Source organism: Indicator indicator, chromosome 35 (genome assembly GCF_027791375.1).
Source record: "Indicator indicator isolate 239-I01 chromosome 35, UM_Iind_1.1, whole genome shotgun sequence".
In the NCBI taxonomy this organism is placed as follows: Eukaryota; Metazoa; Chordata; class Aves; order Piciformes; family Indicatoridae; genus Indicator; species Indicator indicator.
This window is the reverse complement of record NC_072044.1, coordinates 5,151,901-5,168,729: the sequence shown is the minus strand read 5'-3', so window position 1 is coordinate 5,168,729 and position 16,829 is coordinate 5,151,901. Positions and strand designations below refer to the sequence as shown.

At 56.3% G+C, this 16,829-nt stretch overlaps 1 protein-coding gene across 5 annotated transcripts in view; it reads left to right on the top strand.

Moving 5' to 3' along the window:
- The window catches only part of PPP1R12B (protein phosphatase 1 regulatory subunit 12B), a 166,040-nt gene that overhangs the window by 128,272 nt on the left and 20,939 nt on the right, over positions 1-16,829 (top strand). The window contains exon 1 of one of the 5 annotated variants that reach the window (XM_054395994.1): positions 887-988. The exons of the other annotated variants lie outside the window; for them this stretch is intronic. Within the exon in view, the coding sequence (XP_054251969.1) occupies positions 887-988 (102 nt within the window). Of the gene's footprint in view, positions 1-886; positions 989-16,829 lie in introns of those variants that run through there. 5 annotated transcript variants of the gene reach the window in all.

Here is a 16,829-nt window from a genome sequence, read left to right as displayed (position 1 = left end):
ACGTGCCCCCAGCCTGCCCCCTGCAGCCTGCCGAGCCTCGGCAGCTTCTGAGCTCTTCTCTCTTCTTCCCCCTCCTCCTTTTTTTCCTTTTTTTTTTTTTCTTAAACTATTTCCCCCCCTCTTTTTTTTCCCTACAAGTGGCAGCCCAAATCCCGAGCTGAAAGTGAATCGCTGCTGCTGGCTGCCCTCCAGCATTCCTGGCGGAGCGAGTCAGGATCTGGAATGTCAGAAGGCAGCAGCAGGAGGGACGGGAGAAGGCTGTGCGTGGGGAAGGGAGGAGGAGGAGGAGGAGGAGGACGGAACAAAACACAACTTCATCTGGACTGCCCCTTCCAGCCCAGCCTCTGTTCCTGGTTTGTGCTCTTGGAGCACACAGGGACGGCAGAGAGCTGGCAGCAGCGCCCGGGTGGCATTGGCTCTGGGATTGCTTTCCTTGGGTTCGGCCAAAGCTTGGTGGCCAGATAACCCCAGCTGGCTTTCCAGCTCTCTCTCTCTCTCTCTCCAGCCACTGCAGTTCTGGGGGGTGGGGGGGAGATTGCCCTGGTCCTGTGGCACACGCCCTGGATGAGGGGAAATGTCCTTTTGTGGAGCATTTGGGACGGGGCTGAGCTGGTGAGGCTGGCACGGAGCAACGCCCGGCGCTGGAGCACAGCGAGTCCTTGACACCTTCTCCTCGTCTTCTCGGACAAGAAACGGTGCTGGAGCCTCTCAGCTCTCCCTGCAGCAGATTAATGCCTAAAATTATACACCCTAAACAGCAGGGTTTAATTACCAGAGCTGGGAATAGTTTAATTAGTTTGTTGTGACCTTGGAAGAAGGACCTGCCCGGCACCGTAGAGCGCCAGGAGAGCAAGACCTGTGCTGGTTGTGAGGCAGCCCCGAGGCCATGTCGTCCCTGTACGGCAGGAGTAAGGAGTACACCCGCAGCAGGAAGGCTCAGTCAGACTCTCCCCCGTCCTCTCCTTCCCCCATCGCAAAGACTCTCAGAGTAAGCAGCTTTTTCCTTTCTGTCTTACACGGAGACCTGCCGGGCGGCGCCGGCGGCACAGCCTGGGGGCGGTGTTTGTTGTGCTGCCCCCGCAGAGCTCTGCCTCTGCTTTGCTTTGTGCAGAGGATGCTTGAGAGGAAGCTTGGGAAGGTGCCTCTGTAGCAACAGGTTGTAAGCAGCTGCCAGGGCCCTCGCCTGGGATTTGTTGTGTTAATGGCTGCAGGGAGCTGCTGTGCTGGTGGTTTCCACCCCACCTCCCACCAGCCATGATCACCTTTTGGAAGGATTTGCCTGCCTCTGCTGAATATCATGGAACCACAGAATGGGTTGGGTTGGAAGTCACCTTAAAGATCAGCCAGTTCCAACCCCCTGCCATGGGCAGGGACACCTCCCACCAGCACAGCTTGCTCAAGACCTCATCCAGCCTGGCCTGAAACACCTCCAGGGAGGGGACATCCACAACCTCCCTGGGCAACCTGTGCCAGTCTCTCCCCACCCTCACTCTCAACAATTTCTTCCTCCTCTCCACTCTCACTCTCCCCTCTCCCAGCTCAAAGCCATTGTCCCTCATCCTGGCACTCCCAGCCCTTGGCCAAAATCCCTCCCCAGCTCTCCTGGAGCCCCTTCAGGTTTTCTGGCTAAAAGGGATCTCCTTCTTCTTTATGCAAAACATTGGGGGACCAAGTTGGATGGGGCTTGAGCAACCTGGGCTAGTGGGAGGTGTCCCTGCCAATGTCAGGGGGGTGGAACTCACTGATCTCTAAGTTCCCTTCCACCCCAACTCATTCTATGATTCCATCCTGCTTTTGCCCGAAGCCTCACTCCCCTGGCAGGTTATTGCTGGACAAAAACCTCACTGCTGGAAATGAGACAAAACCTGACCAGCTTGTCAAGCTGCACTCTTTCCATGAGCACTTTGGTACTGCTGCTGAAATGAGGTTTGCTGTCCAGCTCTCACCCCTGGGGCTGTGCTGACCTGGGCCATACTTTAGTAATTCCAACAACAAGAAAATGAAGAATTTCCCCTGCAGCAGTTGGTCAAGGTAGCTACTGAGTCCTGCCCACACAGAGCTGTTGGCCCATCCAAGAACAAATCCAGGCTGTGTGAGGAGTGGCTTGAGAGCAGTCAAGGAGGACTTGGGGGGTGTCAGTTGGTGACAGACTCCCCAGGAGCCAGCAGTGGTCACTGGCAGCCCAGCAGGCAGCTGAGTGCTGAGCTGCATCCAGAGCAGGGAGAGCAGCAGCACAGGGAGGGTTGAGACATGCTGAAAGTGAAAGAGCACAAATGAGGTCTTAAGATAACCAAATTTCTAGGTGCTGCTGTGAGCAGCCTTTCATTTTCCAGCAGCCAAGAGAGAAGGCTGAGTGAAAAGCAGTGGCCAGCAGCACAGGGAGGGGATTCTGCCCTCTGCTCTGCTCTGCTCAGACCATACCTGCAGCACTGCCTCCTGTTCTGGTGCCCACAGCACAAGAAGGACCTGGAGCTGCTGGAGAGGGCCAGAGGAGGCCACAGAGATCATCAGAGGGCTGCAGAACCTCTGCTGTAGGGACAGGCTGGGAGAGTTGAGGCTGTTCAGCCTGGAGAAGAGAAGGCTCCAGGGAGACCTCAGAGCAGCCTTGCGGGACCTGAAGGGCTCCAGGAGAGCTGGGGAGGGACTTTGGCCAAAGGCTGGGAGTGCCAGGATGAGGGACAATGGCTTTGAGCTGGGAGAGGGGAGAGTGAGAGTGGAGAGGAGGAAGAAATTGTTGAGAGTGAGGGTGGGGAGAGACTGGCACAGGTTGCCCAGGGAGGCTGTGGCTGCCTCCTCCTTGGAGGTGTTCAGGGCCAGGCTGGATGAGGCCTTGAGCAAGCTGTGCTGGTGGGAGGTGTCCCTGCCCATGGCAGGGGGTTGGAACTGGATGAGCTTTAGGGTCCTTTCCAACCCAAAGCACTCCATGAATCTAGCAAGGTGCATGAGAGCTGGGAACGTTTCAGAGCAGTGTTGCTGGCAGCCCCAGGGGTGTGTGCAAGGCTCTCCCTCTGATCTGGATCCATCCCAGATGGTCTCCTCACCCTCCTGAACTATTACCATGCCAAGAGTCCAAGGCTGGAGGGGTTTGTTTTAAAGAGAAAGGCTAATTTCAGATGTAAGCACTCAATTAGCCTGAGCTCTGCTCTCTGCTCACTCAGAGGCACTTTGCCTGCTCCTCTGCAGTCACAGAGCTCAGGCTGCAGAAAGCATTGCCCCAAAGATGTGAGAAGGGTTTGAACAGCAGCTGCCTGGTGTGGCTGGAAGCAGTCCCAGATTCACAGAACCATAGAATGGGAGAGGTTGTAAGGAATCTCTGGAGATCATTGAGTCCAACCCCCTGCCAGTGCAGGGGCACCCAGGGCAGCTCACCCAGGAACACATCCAGGTGGGTTTGGAAAGGCTCCAGAGAAGGAGACTCCACAACCTCTCTGGGCAGCCTGCTCCAGGGCTCCAGCACCCTCACACCAAAGAAGTTTTTCCTCATGTTGAGGTGGAACCTCCTGGGTTCCAGTCTGTACCCTTGGTTCCTGGCCTCAGGAACTTCACCCCCCACAGCTTTGGTGTCTGCTGGGTGCTCCTGGGCTGGTAATTCTTTAACCCAGGAGTGTAGTCTGTGCTGTCTTCCTGTCTGCACCTCTGGGGAGCTTTAGATGATCTAAAACCATGCCCTGTATGTTCAGCTGGACTGTCCTCATCCTGTGCTTGCCTACTAAATGCCCAACTATTGATAACAGCTGCTGAGGAACCTGCCCATGTGCTCTCACTCACAGAGTGAGGCTGGAAGTGTTTTCATTTCCTTCAAGCCCCAAGGTTTTTAAGATCAGTGGTGCTCAGCCTGCCCAGACTGAGTCATTGTCCCTACTGTGTGCATCTGAGCTTATAAACCAGTGTCAGACCTCTCCCAGGGGCTGTGTTCTCAGGGCTTTGAGGCAAACAGGAGGTGCTGGTCTCCTCTGTGAGTGGGGGCTTGGAGGAGGTGGTGGGAGCTCTCAGGAGGCTGCTGAGTGGGAGGTCCTGGAGAAGAGCTTCCCTCAGCTTCTGGTGGCAGTGAAGTTTTGGTGAAGCACCCTGTGAGCATGGCAGTGGTGGTGGTGGTTCTTGCAGCAGTAGTAGTGATGCCAGGGTGGCTCCAGAGCATCCCTGCAGGGTGCCAGGAGGATGGCACCAGGCTTTGTTCAGTGATGTTCAGTGGCAGGGCAAGGGGTAAGAGACACAAACCTGGCCATGAGAAGTCCCATCTGAACATGAGGAGGAGCTTCTGTAGTTTAAGAGTGAATTGGAGCAGGCTGCCCAGAGAGGTTGTGGAGTCTCCATCTCTGGAGGTTTTCAAAACCCACCTAGATGTGTTCCTGTGTGACCTGTTCTGGGTGCTCATACTCTGGCAGGGGGGTTGGACTGGGTGACCTCCAGAGGTACCTCAGCCCCTACCCCTCCTTCTGAGTCTGCACTGGGACTCAGAGCCAGCAGAGGAAGCAGTGCTGGTGCTGGCTGGGTGCTGCCCATGCCTTAAAAGGCTGCTCAGGGAAGGATTCACTTCAGGCCAAAACAATGTGTCTGAGTTAACTCTTTCTCCAGGAGAAGGTGATCCCATCATCAGCAAGAGCAGGTATGCACTGGGGCTTTCTGTGGATGCATCCCAGCTGTGCACCCCCTTATGCCCAGGGTAACAGCCCCTTCCCACAGGGAGCCAGCAGCCCTAGCAGAGCAGGTAGGAATGTGATGCTTTGGAGTCCTTTTATCTTTCCATCCAGTCTAGATTGATGGCAGCAGAGCTGTAGGCTCTAAACATTCCCAGCTGAGCAGGGCTGTGAGGACACAGGGGCAGGCAGCAAGCCTTGCATGGAAGAAGCCTCCTGCAGGAGCAGACACAGCAAAGCTTTTACTTATTAAGGCATCAGTGCCAAACAGCTGCCCTCAGATGGCATTTCCTGTGGCATCCCCTGCTGGGCCTGCCCTGCTGCTCCCAGTGCTCCTCCTGAGGTGCTTTTGCCACCTTTGCTGGGTGGGATCTCCCAGGTGCAGAGCTGAGGAGGGTGAGCACTCTGCTCTGGACTCACACAACCTCCTTCAGTAGGAGGAGAGCAAACGGCAGCAGAGGAGGTGGTGGGGAGTGACCCCCTCCATGTGCAAGGTCACAGAATGGTTTTGGTTAGAAGGGGCCTTCAAAGCCCACCTAGTCCAACCCCCTGCAGTCCCCAGGGACAGCCCCAACCAGAGCACGTTGCTCACAGCCCCAAACAACCTGACGTGCAGTGGTGCCAGCCATGGGGCAGCTCTCACCTCTCTGGGCAGCCTGGCACAGGCTCTCCCCACCCTCAGGGTCAAACCTCTCTCCCTTCTCTCCACTCTCAATCTGCCTCTTTTGGTTCCAAACCATCCTCCCTTGTCCTGGCACAGCAGACCCTGCTCAAATCTCTGTCCCCAGCTCTCTTCCAGGCTCCTTGAAGCACTGCAAGGCCACCAGAAGGTCTCCCTGGAGCCTTCTCCTCTCCAGGCTGCACAACCCCAACTCTCTCAGCCTGGCCTCCCAGCAGAGCCCTTCCAGCCCTGCCAGCATTGCTGTGGCCTCCTCTGGCCCTGCTCCAGCAGGTCCCTGTCTGTGCTGTGCTGAGGGCTCCAGAGCTGCCCCAGCACTGCAGGGGAGGTCTCAGCAGAGCACAGCAGAGGGGCAGAATCCCCTCCCTGCCCCTGCTGCCCACACTGCTGGGGATCAGCCCAGGCCAGGCTGGCTCTGGATTTGGCCAGCACTGACCTGCTGCCCCTGAACCTCCATGAGCCAAAATGCTTAATTTGTTGTGTCACAACAGAGCAGCAGAGAGCTGTAGTCACCAGGACAGAAATAGCCAAGTAAATCCTGTTTGATCAGCCAGGGTGAGCAGTGCTGGCTCCAACCTTCCAGCTCCTCTAATGAGGATGTTGCTTGCAAGTGGAAACTCAAATCCCTTGGAAATTAATTCAGCTTGTCCTCAGCTTTGGCAATCAGTTTGTAGGGGGGGAGTACCTTTTCATCACAACTTTTGCACCATGCTGGTTGAGCTCAAGGTTTCTCTTCCTTAGCCAAACATTGCTCACATCATCAGTCCCAGGGGGGTGGCAGACAGCCTGGGGTGGGGAAGCTGTCAGGGATAAACAAGTAAATACATGTCAGGATGGGGACTGGAGGGTGAAAGCAAGGACTGTCCTTAAGAGAAAACCCCTGCTCATGCTGGGCCAGTTGTGTTTGCATAGGAGAACTTGAGTGCACCCTCACGAGGTTTTGCAGAGGACACCAAGCTGAGTGCTGTGGTTAACCAGGACTCAGCAACTGCATCCATCCAGGGAGACCTGGGCAGGCTGAAGAGAATCTCCTGAGGTTCAGTAAGGCCAAGTGCAAGGTCCTGCACCTGGGCTGGGGCAATCCTAGATGTCAATCCAAGCTGGAGGTGATGAGATCCAGAGCAGCCCTGCAGAGAAGGACTTGGGGGTGCTGGTGGGGAGAAGCTGGGCAGGAGCCAGCAATGGGCACTGGCAGCACAGAAGGCCAAGGGCAGCCTGGGCTGCATCCAAAGCAGCTTGGCCAGAGCTGGAGAGAGAGGATCCTGCCCTCTGCTCTGCTCTGGGGAGACCTCACCTGCAGGACTGTGTCCAGGCCCAGCACAAGGACACAGACCTGAAGGAGAGGGTCCCAGGGAGGCCTCAGAGCAGCCTTCCAGTACCTGAAGGGGCTCCAGGAGAGCTGGGGAGGGACTTTTGACAAGGGCTGGGAGAGCCAGGACAAGGGACAATGGTTTGAAACTGGAGCAGGGCAGATTTAGGTTGGCCATCAGGGGGAAGTTCTGCACAATGAGAGTGGTGAGACCCTGGAACAGGTTGCCCAGGGTTTAGCACAGGGCACAATCCCTGCCCTGCTCCTGCTGGCCACACCATTGCTGATCCAGGCCAGGATGGTGGTGGCCTTCTTGGCCACGTGGGCACAGAGTGAAGGCTTAACAATGACATCTGGAGTAGCCTCAGAGCTCTGTAGTGATTGATTTTATTCTGCCTTTCACTGGAGTGTCTGAAGGAGCTGTGCTGAGTGGCTTGGGGGCTGCAGAGCATCACCTTTTATGGGCCATATGTTGGCACTGAGTCACTTGATGGTGACACTTGATGGTGACACTTGAGCATCAAAAGCAGCACTTCCCAAACCACTGCTGCTGAGCAGCCTCTGCTGCTCCCAGCCCCCTGCTCCCAGCAGTGATTTCCTTGGTAGCAAAAGCATCTGATCAGGGAGTGACTTTTGATGTGGACATGTCTGGAATCCACAGCAAACCTTAAAGGGAAAAAAAAAAAAAAAAAGCTAAAGCCCAGCAACAGCTGAGCTGCAGGTGCCTGGCAGGCAAACACATCCTGCACAGTTTGGTTACTGTCAGAGTCACAGAATGGGTTGGGCTGGAAGGGATCTTCAACATCATCCAGTGCCAACCCCTGCCATGGGCAGGGACCCCTCCCACCAGCACAGCTTGCTCAGGGCCTCCTCCAGCCTGGCCCTGAACACCTCCAGGCAGGGAACATCCACAGCCTCCCTGGGCAACCTGTGCCAGTCTCTCCCCAGCCTCACACTCCAGAATTTCTTCCTCCTCTCCAGTCTCCATCTCCCCTCTCCCAGCTCAAAGCCATTCTCCCTCATCCTGGCACTCCCACCCCTTGGCCAAAGTCCCTCCCCAGCTCTCCTGGAGCCCTTCAGGTCCTGCAAGGCTGCTCTGAGGTCTCCCTGGAGCCTTCTCTTCTCCATCCTGAGCAGCCCCAATTCTCCCAGCCTGTCCCCACAGGGGAGGTTCTCCATCCTCTGGTCATCTTCGTGGCCTCCTCTGGACCCACTCTTGTTACATAAATCAGGATATAAAATCCTAGAGATCCTGATGTGACCAAACCAATCCTTTGTTAATGGCTGAGAGGTGTCCAGGAGCTCTGGGAGCCTGCTGGAGATGCCTGATTGAGTTGCAGCCTTCACAGAGTCAGGAATATCTCTGTACCTGGCAGGCAGTTTGCACTCCCTGAGTGCTTTAGCAACAACTTTTACCCTTTCTCAGCACTTCATGACCCCAGATCTATTCTGATGCCAGGTAGAGCTGTGTGAATCATTCTGCTCCTGCTGCAAGTGCATGGGGGAATAAAAAGCCTTCTGGAGGTATTTCTCCAGGAAATTTTTTTACCTCCTGGGTTTCCATTTGGTGGCTTGGACTTGTTCTGGCAGGGATGGAAATGGTGCTGCATGAACTGAAATGGGGTCAAGCAAGTCATCTGGTGATGCTTTCTGTCTCCTGGCTGGCCTGCTGCCTGCTCAGGCTCTGTGTGTGGAGATGGTTGGCTCCTTCCCATGGGCCAGCAAGCACAAGGGGGACTGAAACTGGAGCTTGAAGGCAATGAATCCTGGGCTGTGCTCTTCAGTACCTTGCTTTGTTTGTCACTGGTGGGTTTGTGGGTGTCATGTTCCTTAGATGGGTATCAGTCAAGAGAGGTTCTGCTCCCCCTCTGCTCTGCCCTGCTGAGGCCACAGCTGGAATATTGTGTCCCGTTCTGGGCCCCTCAGATCAAGAAGGACTGCAGGGAACTGTGTGAGAGAGTCCAGCCCAGAGCCCCAGAGCTGCTGCAGGCAGTGGAACATCTCCTGTGAGGACAGCTGAGGGAGCTGGGGCTTGGAGCTGGGAGCAGAGCAGCCTGAGGGCTGCCCTCAGTGCTGGGGATAAAGATGTGCAGGGCTGGAGCCAGGCTGTGCTCAGGGATGGCCAAGGACAGCACAAGGGGCACTGGGGGCAAGCTGGAGCAGAGGAGGTGCCATGGGAACAGAAGGGAAAACTTTGTCCCTGTGAGGGTGGCAGAGCCTGGAGCAGGCTGCCCAGAGAGGTTGTGGAGTCTCCTGCTCTGGAGACTTTCCAACCCCACCTGGATGTGTTCTGTGTGCCCTGCCCTGGTGACCCTGCTCTGGCAGGGGCTTGGACTGGATGAGCTCCAGAGGTCCCTTCCAGCCCCTAACCCTCTGTGATTCTGTGCTCAGTACCAAACCCTTCTGGGCTCTGTTTGTTCTCTGGTTTTTTGAGTTTTCCTCTCTAGATGTCCATATCTGGAAGTGTTTCAGGAGCTTCTTGGGACACCACCCCTCAGATGTTCCCTGCTGTGACCCAGTGGTCAGCCTGTGCTGGGTCTGTGTGGGTGTATAAATAAAATGGGTCAGAGCACACACTGTGACCCTGGGGTCAGTGGTTTGTGTCTCTGCAGCTAAACTTTCTGCTCCAGCTCCCCTCCCTTCTGAGGAACAGAGCAAAGTGATCCAAGCCAAAGCCAGAGCAGGGACTCTGTTAACTGTTAGAGGTCTGAGTGGCCATGGAGGGTCAGGGAGAAGCAGGGGGTGTGAGACTGCAGCCTCACTTCAGCCTCCTGGCTGGACCCTCCACACCTGGGCAGTGCTGGGTTCCTTTAAAGGCCCTTGGTGAAGCAGGCAGAGCACCACCTCTTGAGATGGCTCAGCAGGGGATTTAATAAAGGTTTATAAATAGCTGAGGGCTGGGGGTCAGGAGGGAGGGGCCAGGCTCTGCTCCTTGCACCCTGGGATAGGAGAAGAGACAATGGATGGAAACTGCAGCACAGGAGGTTCCACCTCAACATGAGGAGGAACTTCTGCACTGGGAGGGTCCCAGAGCCCTGGAGCAGGCTGCCCAGAGAGGTTGTGGAGTCTCCTTCTCTGGAGGCTTTCCAGCCCTGCCTGGATGTGTTCCTGTGTGACCTGTGCTGGATTCTGTGCTCCTGCTCTGGCAGGGGGTTGGACTGGAAGATCTCCAGAGGTCCCTTCCAACCCCTAACATCTGTGATGCTGTGAAGCCATTACCCATTGCAGGGCAAGGAGGCCAGGAGGTCAGAGGACAACTTAAGGTTGCACCAGACCAGGGCATCAGCCTGGACTGTAAAAGGAATGAAGGGAGAAGGAGGAAGAGGAGGTCTTTAATTTGGGTCAGCTTGTGGCACTGCCACAAACCCCAGCACACTGGCACAGCTGAGACAGGAAGGTGCTGTGGGATGGGATGGAGCAGCCATGGGAAGTGTTGGGGAGAGCAGATGGAAAGTCTGGAGGCAGCAAACCACTTCAGAATGCTCAGCTGGGAACCAGTGTTTGCTTTGGGTGCAGCTTTGGTTTTCAGAAAATGAAGCCCTAGGAAGCAGGACTGGAGGAGGCTCAGAGCTGCATCCATCCCCCAGGGCACCAGGGTGCCTGTGCTGTTCCTCACAGATGGTTCCTGTGCTGGCAGAGCTCCATCAGTGGAGCTGCAGCTGGTGGTCAGCCTGGGGACCTTGGGGAACTGTTGGGTGGTTGAATTGGGTTGGGCTGATTTGGGTTGGGCTGATTTGGGTTTTTTTAAATGGTTTTGCCTTTTTATTTTGGCAATGCCCCCAGATTGCTGAGGTTCCTCTTGCTGCTCAGTAGAAGTAAGATCCTTGGAGTAGAGGTCCTCAGGTAGATGACAGTAGGTCCAAGTTGAGGTCAATGACTGGACAGCTAGCCTGGACCTGTCACAGACTGCTCTGAGTTGGAAGGACCTTTAAAGCCCAGCCCAGCCCCCTGCAGTCCCCAGGGACATCCCCAACCAGAGCAGGTTGCTCACAGCCCCAAACAACCTGACTGGAATGGCTCCAGGGGTGGAGCATCTTCCACCTCTCTGGGCAGCCTGGGCCAGGCTCTCCCCACCCTCAGGGTCAAACCTCTCTCCCTTCTCTCCACTCTAAATCTGCCTCTTTTAGTTCCAACCCATCCCCCCTTGTCCTGTCACAGCAGGCCCTGCTCATAAGTCTGGCCACAGCTTTCTCATCTCCCCTTTAAGCACTGGCAGGCTGCAGTTTTAGGCTGAAACAAATGAGGAAGGGGTAAAAAAAACGGTCTAAACCATCTTAATTCGTAGAATGATAGAATCAGTCAGGGATGGAAGGGACCACAAGGCTCAGCCAGTTCCAACCCCCCTGCCATGCCCAGGGACACCTCACACCACAGCAGGTTGCTCACAGCCACCTCCAGCCTGGCTGCAAACACCTCCAGGGATGAGGCTTCCACCACCTCCCTGGGCAACCTGTTCCAGGCTCTCACCACTCTCATGGGGAAGAACTTCTTCTTCATGTCCAGTCTGAATCTCCCCACTTCCAGCTTTATTCCATTCCCCCCAGTCCTGTCACTCCCTGATACCCTAAAAAGTCCCTCCCCAGCTTTCCTGTAGCTCCCTTCAGATCCTGGAAGGCCACAAGAAGGTCTCCTGGGAGCCTTCTCCTCTCCACACTGCACCACCCCAACTCTCTCAGGCTGTCTCCAGAGCAGAGCAGCTCCAGCCCTCTGCTCATCCTCATGGCCCTTCTCTGGACACCTTCCAGCATGTCCATAGCCCTCTTGTAACAGAGGCTCCAGCACTGGACACAGAGCTCCAGGAGTGGTCTCAGCAGAGTGGAGCAGAGGGGCAGAATCCCCTCCCTGGCCCTGCTGGCCACACTTCTGCTGCTGCAGCCCAGGCTCTGCTTGGCTCTCTGGGCTGCAATTCTCACAGCAGGAGGTGCTGTGTGTGACACAGAGGAGTCAGCACTCCAGAACCAGCCCTGCTCACTTCTCCAGGCAGGTGCTGCCTGTCTGCCATAGCAGCTGTCACCAGGCTGCTGTGGCTGGAGGAGCCTTGGCTTGGTTTTGGAGCATACTGCAGGCTGGGAAGTTGGCAGGTTGGGTTCAGGTAGCTTGAATCCTGGCCAGTGGCCAAGCAGGGGTTAAATACTCAGTGGTAACACCTGAAAAGGTCCTGCCAGAGCATTTGTGGGGGTGAGGAACACGTCATGGCCTGCAGAGTGGGGGCATTCTCATGGAAGCACAGATCTATTGAGGTTGTAAGAGACTTTGGAGATCACCAAGTCCAAGCACTCAGCCAGAGCTCACAACCTCACCACTGCTGCTAGGCCACTGCCACTAACCCACCTCCCTCAGCACCACATCCACAGGTCCCTTAAACACCTCCAGGGAAGGAAACTCCACCAGAAAGAAGTCTTCCCTTCCCTTTCCCTTCCCTTCCTTTCCCTTCCCTTCCTTTCCTTTCCTTTCCTTTCCTTTCCTTTCCTTTCCTTTCCTTTCCTTTCCTTTCCTTTCCTTTCCTTTCCTTTCCTTTCCTTTCCTTTCCTTTCCTTTCCTTTCCTTTCCTTTCCTTTCCTTTCCTTTTCCTTTCCTTTCCTTTCCTTTCCTTTCCTTTCCTTTCCTTTCCTTTCCTTTCCTTTCCTTTCCTTTCCCTTCCTTTCCCTTCCCTTCCCTTCCCTTCCCTTCCCTTCCCTTCCCTTCCCTTCCCTTCCCTTCCCTTCCCTGTTTCTCTGCAGAATTCCATTTTTCACCAATAAAGTAGGATCCCTTAGAAAGGGGAGGGGAAAAAAATTAAAATCCGAGCAACAAAGCTCAGTTCCTGGATTGTGGCCTTCAGTAAATTAGACAGAATGCAGCTTGATGTCCTCCATGGCCAGGGGGATCCCCAGGAGACAGCAGGAACAATGCAGCTGCTGGGCAAGGGGCTGAGGCACAGCCTGGGTCTCACAGCCCAAGATACCCCTGCAGGAGGCTGAGCCTGCCAGCATCAGAGGTGTGTCCCCAGCCTGTCCCAGCCCTGAGTGTCTGCTTGTGCTGCAGTATGTCCAGAGCAGGCCACAAAGATGATCTGAGCCTGGAGAATCCTCCCCTGTTGTCAGGTACAGAGGGGAGAGCCTTCCTCTGTGAAGGCTGCAACTCAAATCAGGCATCTCCAGCAGGCTCCCAGAGCTCCTGGACACCTCTCAGCCATTAACAAAGGATTGGTTTGGTCATGCCAGCAGATCTCTAGGATTTTATATCCTGATTTATGTAACAGGAATGGGTCCAGAGGAGGCCACAAAGATGATCAAAGGCTGGAGAACCTCCCCTGTAGGGACAGGCTGGGAGAGTTGGGGCTGTTCAGGCTGGAGAAGGCTCCAGGGAGACCTCAGAGCAGCCTTGCAGGACCTGAAGGGGCTCCAGGAGAGCTGGGGAGGGACTCTGGACAAGGGCTGGGAGTGCCAGGGTGAGGGACAATGGCTTTGAGCTGGGAGAGGGGAGATTGAGAGTGGAGAGGAGGAAGAAATTGTTGAGAGTGAGGGTGGGGAGAGACTGGCACAGGTTGCCCAGCGAGGCTGTGGATGTCCCCTGCCTGGAGGTGTTCCAGGCCAGGCTGGATGAGGCCTGAGCAGCCTGGGCTGGTGGGAGGTGTCCCTGCCCATGGCAGGGGGTTGGACAGTCTTGAAGGTCCTTTCCAACCCAAGCCCTTGTGTGACTCTGTGCTCACCCTCCTGCAAACACCAGTCTGGTGCAGCCAGCTGCCAGCACCACTGCTCCATCCTGGAGAGCCTTTTAATGTCATGCTTCAGTGGGAGCAGGTTCTGCTAAGCAAAGTTTGTTGATTTATAGCTGCTGGAAACCTCTTTTGCATCAGGCTTTGGGGAGCTGGAGGCTCCTTGGAGGTGCTTTGGCTGCATGCAGTTATTCATCACAGTGCTGGGGTTTGGTGATCCTCACACAGGCACAGGACCTGCTGGGAAGGTAGCAGCAGCCCTCAGAGCACAGCTCCTGGGGGGCAGCACAACTCCTGGGGGGCAGCACAGATCCTGGGGGGCAGCACAGCTCCTGGGGGGAAGCACAACTCCTGGGGGGCAGCACAGATCCTGGGGGGCAGCACAACTCCTGGGGGGCAGCACAGATCCTGGGGGGCAGCACAACTCCTGGGGGGCAGCACAGCTCCTGGAGGGCAGCACAACTCCTGGGGGTGCAGCACAGCTCCTGGGGGGCAGCACTGCTCCTGGGGGGCAGCACAGCTCCTGGGGGGAAGCACAGCTCCTGGGGGGCAGCACAGCTCCTGGGGGAGGGCAGCACAGCTCCTGGGCAGGGGCAGCACAGCTCCTGGGGGAGGGCAGCACAGCTCCTGGGGGGCAGTACAGCTCCTGGGGAGAGGGGCAGCACAGCTCTGGGGGGGCAGCACAGCTCCTGGGGGGAGGGGCAGCACAGCTCCTGGGGGGCAGCACAGCTCCTGGGGGAGGGCAGCACAGCTCCTGGGCAGGGGCAGCACAGCTCCTGGGGGAGGCCAGCACAGCTCCTGGGGGGCAGCACAGCTCCTGGGGAGAGGGGCAGCACAGCTCCTGGGGGGAGGGGCAGCACAGCTCCTGGGGGGAGGGGCAGCACAGCTCCTGGGGGGAGGGGCAGCACAGCAGCTTTCCCAGGAAGGCAACGAGCTCCAGCAACAGGACCTTTAAGAGCAGAGTTCAACCAGACCTTCTAATTATCCTGCACCCCCTGGGAAAGCAGAGTTAGAATCCTGGACTGGTGTGGGGACCCCTGGAGACCATCCAGGCCAAACCCCTGCCAGAGCAGGCACCCAGGGCAGGGCACACAGGAATGCATCCAAATGGGAGGTCTGCAGAGAAGGAGACTCCACAACCTCTCTGGGCAGCCTGCTCCAGGGCTCCAGCAGCCTCACACCAAAGAAGTTTCTCCTCATGTGGATGTGGAACCTCCTGGGTTCCAGCTTGCCCCTGCTGCCCCTTGCCCTGTCACAGGACACCACTGAACAGAGCCTGGCCCCTTCCTGCCCCCCACCCTTCAGGTGGTTATAAACACTGATCAGATCCCCTCTCAACCTTCTCCAAACCAAGCAGCCCCAGGTCTCAGCCCAGCCAGACCTGATGTGGAAGGTGAACATGGCTGGTCCAAGTTGCACCTGATGGGGCTGGGTCTTGCCTTCCTCATTGCTTTGCCTCCTTCCAGCTCAGCTCCTGCTGGCCTGGCTCTGCGGAGACATCTTCCACCAGAGAGTTTGTCCTTCCCACAGCAGCCCTGCACCAGTGTGGCCAAGGACATAAAGCTGCAGAGGTGCAGAAGCAGTGGAGCTACCTAACTGCAGGGACCTGGTGGCTTTTCATATCCTCATGGAATGGGTTGGCTTGGAAGGGACCTTCAAGATCATCCAGCTCCAAGCCCCTGCCATGGGCAGGGACACCTCTGGAAGGGCCAGCTTGCTCAGGTCCTCATCCAGCCTGGCCTGGAACACCTCCAGGGAGGGGACATCCACAGCCTCCCTGGGCAACCTGTGCCAGGCTCTCCCCACCCTCACTCAACAATTTCTTCCTCCTCTCCACTCTCAATCTCCCCTCTCCCAGCTCAAAGCCATTGTCCCTCACGCTGACACTCCCAGCCCTTGGCCAGAGTCCTTCCCCAGCTCTCCTGGAGCCCCTTCAGGTCCTGCAAGGCTGCTCTGAGGTCTCCCTGGAGCCTTCTCTTTTCTGTGCTGACAGGAGAGGAGCTGCCTTTATTTATGTTTAATTTCTAACCCAAACAGTCCTCAGCAGGAGGATACCCAGGGAGGTGGTGGAGTCCCCATCCCTGGAGGTGTTCAAGAGGGGATTGGATGTGGCACTTGGTGCCATGGTTTAGTAGTCAGGAGGTCTTGGGTGACAGGTTGGACTCGATGATCCTTGAGGTCTTTTCCAACCTTGTTGATTCTGTGATTCTCTGATATTTGCCAACAGAAGAATAAAATTCAAGAGGTTCCTGGCACCTGTCCTGGTGATCAAGCACAGGGAGGACAGCAGGGCTGGAGCTGTGCTCCAGGACCTTGTTACCTGCTGGTTGGTTAATGGCTTCAGCAGCTCTGAGGCGCAACACAGCAAAATAAATTCCTTGAGAACTCTCCTAAAGCAGTGCAGATTTTCCTGAGCTTGGCCAGTTGGAGATAATGAAGCAGAAAATGTTCCCAAAACAGCTTTTTTTTTTTTTTTCCCTTTTTCAAACAATGTAAATAGACTTCTTCTGCCTCTGCTGGGTCAGGTCCCAGCCGCAGCAGCAGGGCTGGCAGCAATTAGGACACTTTCTGACTTGGCAGGAGCTGCAGCTGGTCCCCTCTGGGCTCTCTGCACCCCATCCAGACCTCCTGCCAGGAATCTGGGGTCAGTCACCCCTCAGCAGCCTCCCAGCAGCTCCAGAAGTTTCTGAGGTTTTAAGGGAAGGTTCCTGCCCTCCATGCTCTGAGCACACACTCTGCTGAGTCCCCACCTCCAATCCTGCCTCCAGTTCTGGTGTTCCCAGCATGGGAAGGACACAGAGCTGTGGAGTGAGGCCAGAGGAGGTCACAAAGATGCTCCAAGGGCTGGAGCAGCTCTGCTGTGAGGCCAGGCTGAGGGAGCTGGGGGTGTGCAGCCTGGAGAGGAGAAGGCTCCAGGGGGACCTCAGAGCTGCCTGCCAGGACCTGAAGGGATCCTGCAGGAAGGCTGCAGAGAGACTTTTGCTGAGGGGGTCTGGAGACAGGCCAAGGGGGAATGGTTTGGAGCTGAGGCAGAGCAGGGTTAGACTGGAGCTGAGGAAGAAGTTCTTCAACGTGAGGGAGGTGAGACTCTGGCACAGGCTGCCCAGGGAGGCTGTGGCTGCCTCCTCCCTGGGGGTGTTCAAGGCCAGGCTGGATGAAGCTTTGAGCAGCTGAGTCTAGTTGAGAGGTGTCCCTGGACATGGCAGGGTTGAAGCAGATGACCTCTGAGGTCCCTTCCAACCTGAGCCATTCTGTGACTGCTTCCTAAAATCAAACCCTTTGGCATTTGTGGCACTGGGCAGGAACAGAGCAGAGCCATGGCCAGCACCTTGCTGTGTCTTCTCCTTGGGATGGACCAAGATCAGCAGAGTGAGAACCTGGGCTCAGAAGCAGGCAGGTGGTGCAGGCAGGACCAGCCCAGTGTGATGCTCTGAGCTTTGTCTCCCATCCCATCCCAGCTTACCTGGGTTGAATCATGTCTGGCAGGGTTGGCAAAACAAGCTGAAG